The sequence below is a fragment of the Theropithecus gelada genome, chromosome X, assembly GCF_003255815.1.
Source record: "Theropithecus gelada isolate Dixy chromosome X, Tgel_1.0, whole genome shotgun sequence".
Taxonomy (NCBI): domain Eukaryota; kingdom Metazoa; phylum Chordata; class Mammalia; order Primates; family Cercopithecidae; genus Theropithecus; species Theropithecus gelada.
Window position 1 is genome coordinate 150,193,061 of NC_037689.1, and position 12,453 is coordinate 150,205,513.

A 12,453-nucleotide genomic window follows, 5' to 3' on the forward strand; every position below is an offset into this window, starting at 1 on the left:
AAAAAAAAAAAAAAAAAAAAAAAAAAGAAAACACAGCTGAGAGGATTCGGCCCTTGGGTAGACCAGTTTGGCCTGGGGAGCGCCACCGGGAAAACCAAGGTGGTAGCCCTGGGCCCTCAGCTTCGGAGGTGGGACCCTGAACTGGTGCTTCCCCCTTTGCTCCCTTGCTCCCTCCAGAGTCTGAGAGCAGAAGGCACAGCCCGAGGGATTAAAGCTGAGAGCATACTGGGAAGCTAGGATAGAAAGGCCAGAAGGCAGGCTCTTTCATTGCAAAAACAGCGGCGTGTCTTCTGGGTGGGTCCCCGAGGGATAAAGGTCTGGCCATATGGGAATCCAAGTGTTAGAGTACAGGCAGCACGTCCTTGTATGGCAGCGACTTTGGGATCTTTTGGATTAGTTGCACCAAGCACCAATGGGTGACATGGGAATAGCTACTTCGTTTTTTTGTCTTGCCTTTCTCACGTTTCTCAGCAGAGGCTGACCAACAACCATTTGAGTACACCAACCACATTCTCCCCACTGTTTCAGGGCCAGGTTGCCATCTCTGCAGGCATCCAGGGCCGGGGGAGGGAACAGGGGCAAGAATCAATCTCTGGGGAGGGTTACCCTAAGCTTTGTGGACGTGCACACCTGCAGCGTGTGAGAAAAACTGGATCCCTGGCTTGATTTAGCCAAACAGATGAAGGTAGGAGGGCAAGGAAAACTCAGGACTTTCTAGCATTTAAACAGAAGGGGGCACCACAGGCTTTAGGTCTGAGGCTGTTGCATGGTGGGTGTGGGAGGAGAGACCAGTTGATGGGATAGCTGGGCCAAGGCAGTCTGCGTTTGGGGACTCCAGGGCTCCCCCACTAGACACAGAGTCAAATTCCCCTGTGTCAGAGGTGGAGTAGAGTTTCAGGGCATACCTCCCCTCACTTCTGCACATATACCCCACATGCAGAGGCCTCACTTAACTGTGGTCCAGTTCAAACAAGAGCCTTATTCCTTCCTTGCATATGGAGGACAATGAGAAGAGGAGGAGGATGAAAAGGAGGAGGAGGATCCAGAGAAGATTAACAAAGCCAATTCCTTCTGGGCAAGAGAACTGGGACTGTGCATTGTGGCAAAAGACCGCCCTTGAGGGCTTCACCTAGCTTAGCACCTGGCATGATTTAGGCACCCCATGTTGTGAAGGAATGAAGGAGATATTTTCATCATTCCTTCATTCATCTGCTAGGTAGGAAGAGGAGTTGAGGCAGCAAAGGTTCCAGGAGAAAGGGAGGTGATTACTCCCACCACTTTTCCTGCCTTCCTGAGGGGGCAGGGTGGGACAGTGATGTACTGGGGCCACCATCCTAGACGTGGTATTTGGACTCCTTATCAGGACGTTTCTCATCCCCCACCCCCACCCCCACCTCTCTATCCGTTTAAGGATATGACATTTCTCATGCCCCCCACCCCCATTATCCATTTAAGGATATGGGATTCCTCATCTAAATTCTCATCCTGACCACTACTAGCACAAAAGGTTCCCCTTTAAGGGGATAACTTAGAAGAATGTCGACTTCCTCTGAGCTGCATCCCTGTGCTACTCATGGCTTGGTGAGGGGAATGTGAACTGCATTTCAGCTCCCGCTTTCCTTTCAACTAGGAGTCCTAGTTGAACTAGGTTTCTGGCCTAGCCCTTCGGGGTCGTCAGCATTCCACCATAAGGAAAGGAGTTGCCTGAATCATGCGGAATGGTCTAGAGAAGTCTAACACTGAGGTGTAGCTGGCTGCCTGGCCCCTCTGGAGCTTGTTGCCTGCTTAACACAGCTTCCCTTCTCTAAAGGCATGTGGGGAGCCCAAAAGGCAGTCATCAAGAACTGTGTTTCTCGGAACTCCTGTCACCACATAACACTTTTCTGGGGCTTGTTCACAACAGGCCTGGATGCTGGAGTCTGGGCTGTACCCTAACACAGAGGCTCATTTATTTCACAGCTGCCATTCAGATGCTTATTCCCAATAGAGCTTTCCTTTGTGAAGCTTTGGGTTTGGAATAACACATTTCTCTCTTTGCAGCTCAGCTTCTGGGCAATCAGCCTGCAGTAAAACCAGCAGGCTGAATTGCAAGCATCATGCATGTTTCCCTAGCAGCAGTGTGATGTAATACATGGAGACTTAAGGGCTTTGCTGTGGGACTGGCTGTAGAAAGCTTTGAGCTGAGGAGCGAACAATAAAAATGCATTTGCCCACAGTGCCTTACAGTTTACTACATATTTTCACATCCATGAACACATGTGAGTCCTGCAAGTGGACAGTGCTAACACCTGGGTGTGAAAAAAGCTAGGAGGCAGAAGTACACTAACACAGACATTCACACACTGTCACACTCACACATTAACACACACAATTACCCTCTCCTGTGCACTCACCCAGTCACATGAACACGCTCACAAATTCATTCTCACACATAGACACACCCACTGAGCATGATCACACGTTCACTTTTACTCACATATTAGCATGCTCACATACACCAAACACACAAGCCCACATACACACATGATCATATGCACGCATTCACTCAAACTCAGACATGCTCACAAACACATGCAAATTTATTCACATTAACACACTTACATGCACACACATTCACTCACACAAACATGCTCACACATCCAAACACCTTCACGAATTTATTCACACACTTTAACATGCTCACACACACACACTCACACATTTACTACACACGTTACATACAATACCACACTCAAATTCACTCACACATTAACACATACACACAAACATGCTCCCACATCTACATACACATATGAATATACTCACATTCACCCACACACAAATATGCCCACTCACAAATTCACTCAAAAACACGACACATATAAACATCCTCACATGCAAACACATGCTCACACATACACACATAAACATAATCACACCTTCATTCATGCAAGAGCATGCTCACATACATGAAAGCACTCGGATATTCACTCACACACGTGAACGTGTTCACAATATACTCACAGATTCACTCACCTGAAAATACGCACATCTGTATTGATAGGTGCATGGACATTAACATGCTTACACACACACTCTTGCATTCACCCACACATGAGCATTCTCACATCCACGAACATGCTAATATAGTCTTCCATATACGTGACTGTGCCAGTACAGGTGGACACATCACTCAATACACAAATATTCTCATGTACACTTATGTCAACACAACTAGTTCACAAACATGAACATGTGCATGCGTTCACTCACACATGGACATACTCACAAATACACAAACACATGAACAGGCTCACATATCCTAATACATGCACACACTCACACATTCACTCACACTTCCACACAAACACATACTTATGGACATGCTCATAGGTTCAGTCCCACAAAACCACCCTCACATATTCACACACAGACATCCTCACATAAACTCATATGTATATGTTCACACATTCACTCTCACACACAGACAAGCTCACAGACATGAATGGTCATACCCTCACTTGCACATGAACACAATCATACACTCCCACACGACAACACACCTACACATATTCACATGCTCACAGATTTACTTCCATACAACACACTCAAGAGCACAAACATGCTCACACATTCACTTACACACAAACATGCTTACACACACTGGCACATTCACCTGCACATGAACACACAAATTCACTCACATGCACGAACATACTGATATACACAGCTCACACAATCACACACATGTACTCCCACAAACATGCTCACACATTCACTCACACACATAAACATGTGCACACACAACCATGAATCTTGGCCCCTCCTTTGGGGCTCATTGCTTTTCAGTTTTTATCAGGAAAACGTTTCGAAGGAGTGCTTCATCCCCTTACGTTCTCTTTCTTTTGCCCTGACCCCTTCCTTTGCACATATCGTGGGCCAGGCCTCGCTCTAACCATGAGATCAGCGCTATCACTATCCCCATGTTACCTATGAGGAGACTAAGACTCAGCAGGGTTAGGCGACTTACTCAGGATCACACAACTAACAAGTGTCAAAGAGGGTTCAAACCCAGGCAGTCTGGCTCCCAAGTTTATGCTCTTAACCTTTATTTTACCTTTCATGTAATTGCGTCTTTCTGTCTTCTAGGTGCCCCCGTGCCTGTGAGAATATCTATTTATGTCACCAGCATTGAACAGATCTCAGAAATGAATATGGTAAGTGTGTTAGTTCCAGCCATGGGGTTGGGAACAGAGGACATGGAACAAGGAGCAGGCTCATAATCCAAGTCCAGTTGTTCTGACCTGTGACAGAACTCACATAAAGGAACAAGGTTGGTTTGGGACACTGCAGCCACTCAGAATAAAAACTACATTAATTCAACCCCTCCACAACACCACATCCAGAAACTCGGTTCCAGATGGATTATAGACTTAAAAGTGAAAGGCTTATGAAGCTTTTAAGATAGTGTAGAACACTGGCTTTGTGTCTTGCAGTAGGATTTCTTTGAAAAGACACAGAAAACACAGACCACACAAAATAAATCTAGTAATTTCAACTACATTGAAATTCTGTGTAACCAAATTTATGGAACTCCTGTTTTACAAAACAAACAAAACCATTATAACAAGTGTGAAAGGATCAATCACAGTGGACTAAGATACATGCGGCATGAAGAACTGATATTCAAAATATGCATCATTTTGTGAATTAATGAGAATATTTTTAAACCAATAGAAAAATTATCAGAAAATGTGAACAAGAATATCACTTCTGTGGAGAAAATTAAACAGCAGGTAAATATATGAAACATATGAAAAGATGCTTAGCCTTGTTAGTCGTGCAAAATAAAACCACAGTGAGAACCCACTACATACCAGATTAGCAATAGTCAAAAGTTAGACAATACCAATGTTGATGAAGCAGAAGCATTGGGAACCCTCTGCAGCTTTCTGGCTCTTGGCTCTCGGCAGGGATATAAAGTGGAACTTCTACTTCATCATTTTTATTTCATCACGCTTTTGGTATGCCTATTCACATGATAATCTGTGTGGTACATTCATATATTATCCAGAAAATCAAGTGAACAAATTATAATTACACATGTCCACCTGAGTGAATCTCACAAAGATAATGTTGAGTGAAAGAAGCAAATTATGAATACATACAGTATTATTTCATTCAGATAAAATTTTAAAAACAGGTCCAACTAAGCAATATGTTTTCCAGCAATACATAGACAATAAAACTCTAACACAAAGCAAGGGAATTATCATAAAATCTAGGATAATGGTTGCTGCTGGGGATGTGAGGGAAATATATTCTAGAAGAGATACATTGGGGTTTGAAAGTTATTGGTAATATTCTGTTTCTTAACCTGGATTTTAATTACACAAGATACATTTTATTCTTTCTTTAAACATCTGTATGTTTCATGCACTTGTATATAGTTATGATATACTTCATACACTTGCATACACACGTGCATGCACACATACACACATACCCTACACACACCAAGGACGGAGCGCTGGACAACCAAACTTACAACTGGGGTTTACATTTATCTTCCCAGGACTACACGATCACGATGTTTTTTCATCAGACTTGGAAAGATTCACGCTTAGCATACTATGAGACCACCCTGAACTTGACCCTGGACTATCGGATGCATGAGAAGTTGTGGGTCCCTGACTGCTACTTTCTGAATAGCAAGGATGCTTTCGTGCATGATGTGACTGTGGAAAATCGCGTGTTTCAGCTTCACCCAGATGGAACGGTGCGGTATGGCATCCGGTGAGTCCCCTAGGGGTCTGGGGATGTCCCAGCAGACTTCCTTCTTCCTACGGAATATTCTACAAACACACTCTAAGGGACACACAAAGGCACCCACTGCTTTCCAAACCTGTCTTGAACTTCCCCCTTCACTTGTTCGACCTAGTAGCCAAAGTGGAAATTTCAGTTTCCCATAGACACCCTTAGCTGTTCTGTCCCCACACCTTGGTTTCTGCTGTTCCTTCTGTCTGGATTGGTCAGTCCTTTCCCCCTTTCCATGAATTGAAACCTTGCCCACCCTGAAATCCCTAACTCAAATGCCCCCTTAGTCAAGAAGTCCTCCTTGATTCCCTCAACTGAAAGACTTCTTCCTCCACCTTAGTGTTGCATGCATTCTGTTCTTTATCTTTGTCTTTTCTCTCCCACGCAGTGAGGGAGGGAGAAGATGAATGCTGAAGTCCATGCAGTGAATGAGGGGGCCTGCTTTTTGCCATCAGTCATATTTGCATCATGCAGGGCCCCCAGGAGTGCGGAGGGGCAGAGTGTGTATGGCATGGGTCTCTGGTCTATGGCTCTCCATACACACAGAACAATTGCAAGCTGAAACTCCTCACTAGTCTAGTTATAGCATAGGAGACAGTCACCAGGGTTCTCACAGTGGCATCTCCTACAAACTGTCTCCAAAGACATATGCAAGAGATCAGTTTAGCTCAGAAAATGTGTCTGAGAAGTAGCTACCAAGGTTCGGCTCTTACGGTTTTTACAGATCTAATCTGGGTTTCTCTTTCTCTGTGGAGCTCTTGCTCCATTCTTTTCTTTTTCCATCCACTTTCCCACAGACCCAGGCTCTGGAATCAGAAAATAACAAGACTCACAGGGAACAGGTCACTGGTCACACTTGTTCTACTTAAAGGAAGAATGAGCTGAATAATGCTACATGGAGGATTCATAGAAGGGAGAAAAACACACATGCACTCACACGTGCACGCATACACCATATCCAGTGTACAAAATGGAAATTATTTCAAGGAAGCAATTGAAAGGGACTCAGCTGGGGTTAGCAGATGAGAAGGGCAGAATAAGGGATGGGGCAGAACCTCTCAGCTGAGGCTGTAGAGAGCTTGTGTTTTATCTTCTCTCCCACTGGACACTTCTCCCACTTTCTCAGAACCTCTGAGACCCCCTCAGGTTCTTCTTCTTCTTCTTCTTCTTTTTTTGAGATGGAGTCTTGCTCTGTTGCCCAGGCTGGAGTGCAGTGGCATGATGTCGGCTCACTGCAACATCCACCTCCTGGGTTCAAGCAATTCTCTTGCTTCAGCCTCCCCAGTAGCTGAGAATACAGGTGCTTGCCACCCCACCCGGCTAATTTTTTGTATTTTTAGTAGAGACGGGGCTTCACTGTGTTAGCCAGGATGGTCTCCATCTCCTGACCTGATCTGCCTGCCTTGGCCTCCCAAAGTGCTGGGATTACAGGCATGAGCCACTGCGCCTGGCCAGATTCTTCTTATGGATGCTCCCACCACGTTGCAACTTAAAGCTCCTGCCCACTTCATGTACTGTCAACAGTGCCATGGCCCACCACAGATATGTTTATCCCTCTGTCCATTTCATACCCGCTGACATTTTGCTAGTCCCCAATACCCACATAGGCCTGCACCTCTGGCTTGTGTACAGATGTGGCCAGAGGCAGGCCTGGATTGAGGCTCCCAAATGTACATGCACACTTGAGACCAGCACTTCACATTGTATCTGGAGTCTCAGCTGATTTGGTGTAGCACAGTTTTCTCTTGCTAGCCTCACTCCTTCTGTAGGAAGCACCCCTTTCCGTCTCTGCATTCAGTTTCCTCCAGGGCCCTTCCCATCTGACACCCTGCAGTTTTCTGACGTGCCGGCCATACATGTGTTCTCTGTTTATGTGCTGCCAGGTCTCTTGGTTACTTTGTCACATACAAATTTCCTCTCTCCTTTCTACACATGGGTCAGTCCTCAGGGTAACTCTTCCCTCCCCACCCCTGCAGTTTCCTCAGCAATGGTTGTTTGCCTAGGCTTGACTCACTTTCTCCTTCCTTTTTGTTTTCCTTTGCAGACTCACCACTACAGCAGCCTGTTCCCTGGATCTGCATAAATTCCCTATGGACAAGCAGGCCTGCAACCTGGTGGTGGAGAGCTGTACGTATGTCTCTTATGGCCCCCTCTTCCCTACTTGGGGCTGTGGTGATCAGGGAAGCAGAGGCTAAATTGACAGTAAAAGGAACAGTGTATCTCCTGTGCTCCCTCCCTCCCTCCATTCTCTCTCCCAAAATAAATAGATGATAGAGGATAGATAGATGATAGAAATAAGAGAGAAAGATGGTAGAGAGATAGATAGGTGATAGATGATTTATTGATGGATAGATGTATAAATATGGCATCTGGGACTAGGTGGTCTTTAGAGCATAAACGGTCCTCTGGGAAAATGTCACCTTCCTATTGGGAAAGTGTGTGCAAGTTAGTGGGTAGGAGCTTGTAGCATGTCTTTTTTCTTTCTTTCTAAGAATCTGAGACTACCTCTGTTTCTCTCCTTCCCAGATGGTTACACAGTTGAAGACATCATATTATTCTGGGATGACAATGGGAACGCCATCCACATGACTGAGGAGCTGCACATCCCTCAGTTCACTTTCCTGGGGAGGACGATTACTAGCAAGGAGGTGTATTTCTACACAGGTGGGTCTGACCCATTCCTTCTCTCCTGTCTCATGTCTCCCTTGCACCTCCATAAACTCCTAGTGGCCTCTGATTTTGGCTCCTAATCTCTGATGCCTCCTTTTCCATTTCCTACTGGTTCCAGGCCCCCTTAATAAAGCCCCAGTGGCTCATCCACTGCCAATGAGGAATGGCTGTGGAAGCACTTAGCCAGGCTCACAACACTCTGCAGGTGTAAAAGATTCATGCTCCTCTCAGGGCTGGTCTTTCACCCTCCATCTGCTTGCACTTTGGGAACATCTCTTGCCTCACCCATTCCAAAACTTCACCTAACATGGAGCAAGTGAGAAAGGAAGCTGGAGAGAGCAGACTTGCTATGCTCATGCGCCTACTGAGATATGCCATTGTCACTGACCTGCTGGTGCAACAAACAGAACCAGATCCGTGGTCTGCCCAAGCTGGATGCCTCTGGATGGAGTATTACAAGCTGAACTGCCCATTGCTCTCCCCTCCTCCCCTCCTTCTCCATCCTGTACCTCTCCACCCTGCACCTCTCCACCCTGCAAATGCCCCTCAGCCTTGCCACCCTAATTCCAGCATGTCTCCTTGCCAGGTTCCTACATACGCCTGATACTGAAATTCCAGGTTCAGAGGGAAGTTAACAGCTACCTTGTGCAAGTCTACTGGCCTACTGTCCTCACCACTATTACCTCTTGGATATCATTTTGGATGAACTATGATTCCTCTGCAGCCAGGGTGACAATTGGTAGGTTCTGTCTCTGTCCCTGGACAGAATTTGGGTCATTTGGCTCAAAAAAAGTTGAGAGTAAGGAAAAAGTACCTGGAACAGTGTGTGACTACACAGGCAAGGAAATAAGAATTTTTCCAATAGACATTTGTACCTACGTACAGGTGCACAGCCAATCCCCAATAGAGAGACCAACATTAGAGACAGATGTGAAAAAAAAAATCAAGGTTGCAATCTTGGCCTGTTGAGCCCCGAGTACCAGAATTCATTATTTCTTGAATCCATAAGTAAATGGAAAAGTCATAAGTTTAGATCATAGGGGCCATTAAAAGCGGGCTAAATCACAGGGTGTCTGAAAGAGGAGCTGAGGAAATGAGGAAAGCAGCAGAAAGACAGCCTGGTCAGGATTAGGAAGACCTTGTACTTTATGTCTAAGCATGGGGAGCCATGAAAAATTTTTGAGCAGTACCAAGAAGAGACCTAAGAGATCAACTCCCTGGTTTGTCTGGCCCCACCCAGCAGAATGTCAGTGTGTCCCAGATCCAGGTCTGGTTTCTCCTTCACCATCTGTGGGCAGACTCCTCAGCCTCCCTCTTTAGGAGTACATTCTGGACTAAAGCTTTATATTTGTGTGATAGTTTAGGGCTCAGAAAACCTTCCCAATAACTAAAGAAAGGCAAAAGGGAAAAGAGCCATCATAGGACAAGGTGGGGCTGAAGATGTCAATTGCTATGAAGCCATGGCTGGAGGTTTGAGACTTGACCCTAAGAGCAATAGGAAGTCATTGAACCATTGAAGCATAGGCTGAGTTTAAAGATGGGGGAAAAGGAATAAAGAGAGAGCTGAAGGCCTTTGCTGTGGGCCCTCCTCATCCCAAATACGATGTTTGGCTGTGGGCCCAATAGGTTGCCAAGAATCTTAGTCATCAGAGGAGACTAAGCCTGTACTGTGTTGCTTACAGGCCTAACTTCAATGCTCATCCTGACCACCATCGACTCACATCTGCGGGATAAGCTCCCCAACATTTCCTGTATCAAGGCCATTGATATCTATATCCTCGTGTGCTTGTTCTTTGTGTTCCTGTCCTTGCTGGAGTATGTCTACATCAACTATCTTTTCTACAGTCGAGGACCTCGGCGCCAGCCTAGGCGACGCAGGAGACCCCGAAGAGTCATTGCCCACTACCGCTACCAGCAAGTGGTGGTGGGAAATGTGCAGGTTTGACTTTTTGACTGACAATCAGCTTTCCCTGAGCACCTCTTGAGCCCAGGCTTAGCGCTTTTGACCCTTTTGCATTTCTTAGCTTTTTAAATATGCACACACACACGGGCGCACATGCAAAACACACACACAAAGCACACACACAACATATAAGAAGTAGTACTATTTCCCATCACTCTTTTATAGATGATCATTGTCCAAGGTCACAAGGCAAGTAAGTGGCAGAGCTAAATTTCTCCAGACCTTTGGACTGAATTTGGTCCACTTTGCATGCTTCCAGAGCAGGCAATGAAGCTGGAAGGGAAGATGGGCACAGGGAGGCTGAAAGGAAGACAGTCACCGGAGAGGCTGGCCTACCTACCCCTCCTTCCTTGGCACTTCAGACTCCCAAGGCAATGCTGAGGCTTTTGCTGTGGGCAGTATGTTAATGCCCAGCTACCTCCCTCCTTCGCAGAAAGCCCGGTCCTGCCTACCTGAGCAGGCATCCACCCACCACACAGCACTCCTGAGGGAGCAGCTGCCCCCAGCGAGACACTGGCTTGGCAGCCTCCATAGCCTTCCCTTGCATGCTAACAGCCGATTGGTCCTGCTCCTCACCCCTTGAACACCAGAGACCCCAAGAGGAGCTGGCTCTATCTGTCAAAGAGATCAGCAATAACATTGCAAGTGCTGATGAGGGAAGTCCCTTCCCTCCTCCCTCCCCCCAGTGCATATCCATCTAGGCGATATGAAACTGATGAGCCTATCCATTATCTCCTCAAAGGATGGCCTGATTAACGTGGAAGACGGAGTCAGCTCTCTCCCCATCACCCCAGCGCAGGCCCCCCTGGCAAGCCCGGAAAGCCTCGGTTCTTTGACGTCCACCTCCGAGCAGGCCCAGCTGGCCACCTCGGAAAGCCTCAGCCCACTCACTTCTCTCTCAGGCCAGGCCCCCCTGGCCACGGGAGAAAGCCTGAGTGATCTCCCCTCCACCTCAGAGCAGGCCCGGCACAGCTATGGTGTTCGCTTTAATGGTTTCCAGGCTGATGACAGTATTATTCCTACCGAAATCCGCAACCGTGCCGAAGCCCATGGCCGTGGTGTTACCCATGACCATGAAGATTCCGATGAGAGCTTGAGCTCAGATGAGCACCATGGTCATGGCCCCAGTGGGAAGCCCATGCTTCACGATGGCAAGAAGGGTGTGCAAGAAGCAGGCCGGGACCTTGATGACAACAGTGTCAAGAGTGGCTGCCTTGCCGTTGAGGAGCAACTCAAGTGTGATACTAACAGTACCTGGGGCCTTAATGAGGATGAGCTCATGGCCCATGGCCATGAGAAGGACAATAGCTCAGAGTCTGAGGATAGTTGCCCCCCAAGCCCTGGGTGCTCCTTCACTGAAGGGTTCTCCTTTGATCTCTTTAACCCTGACTACGTCCCTAAGGTTGACAAGTGGTCCCGGTTCCTCTTCCCTCTGGCCTTTGGGTTATTCAACATTGTTTACTGGGTATACCATATGTATTAGTCCCCCAGTGCTCCAGAAGGGCAGGAGCACTGGGCTGTGCTCATTTCACAGTTTCTTTTGGGTTTTTCCCTCTTTCCTTTGTTCCTTTTATTTTGTGGTTATTTGGGCAATCCAATGAGTTCATACTTCTCTTTATAAACATGAGGTGGGGAGTAATTGGAAAGAACATGTTCTAGCTGGAAGGGAAGGGATTGAGTAGGAGTTGGAGGTAAACAGCACATGGATTTCCTTTACAGCTAGAAGACTCTCACCTTTTCAAAGACTTGTAACAAGGAATAAGCATAGAAAAGCCCCTGGAAATGTTTAGAGGACAGAGAAGAGCCAGGTTGGGGAATGGGGCAAGGATCTGGGCCTTGCCCATAAACGTTTCTGGGGGCTTTTCTGTCCCCACTGAGGTGTCAACATTTCTTTTTCATTACATTTTTTCTTCTTTTTTTGTTTCCTCCTAGGGATTATGGATCTTGCTCACCCTCTGCTTAGGGCTTTATAGAAGAAAGTCAAGCTGGGTTGGGCTGGGGTTCACAGCTAAAGGGCTAACCAT

General features: G+C 46.6%; 1 protein-coding gene across 1 annotated transcript in view; it reads left to right on the forward strand.

Moving 5' to 3' along the window:
* Positions 1-11,991, forward strand: part of GABRQ (gamma-aminobutyric acid type A receptor theta subunit) — a 63,416-nt gene extending 51,425 nt beyond the window's left edge. The window contains exons 2-8 of the mRNA XM_025371866.1: positions 4,129-4,196; positions 5,555-5,775; positions 7,841-7,923; positions 8,323-8,460; positions 9,053-9,205; positions 10,149-10,405; positions 11,172-11,991. Coding sequence (XP_025227651.1) covers positions 4,129-4,196; positions 5,555-5,775; positions 7,841-7,923; positions 8,323-8,460; positions 9,053-9,205; positions 10,149-10,405; positions 11,172-11,912 — 1,661 coding nt within the window. The 3' untranslated portion in view covers positions 11,913-11,991. The remainder of the gene's footprint in view (positions 1-4,128; positions 4,197-5,554; positions 5,776-7,840; positions 7,924-8,322; positions 8,461-9,052; positions 9,206-10,148; positions 10,406-11,171) is intronic.
* Positions 11,992-12,453: the final 462 nt, after the last annotated feature.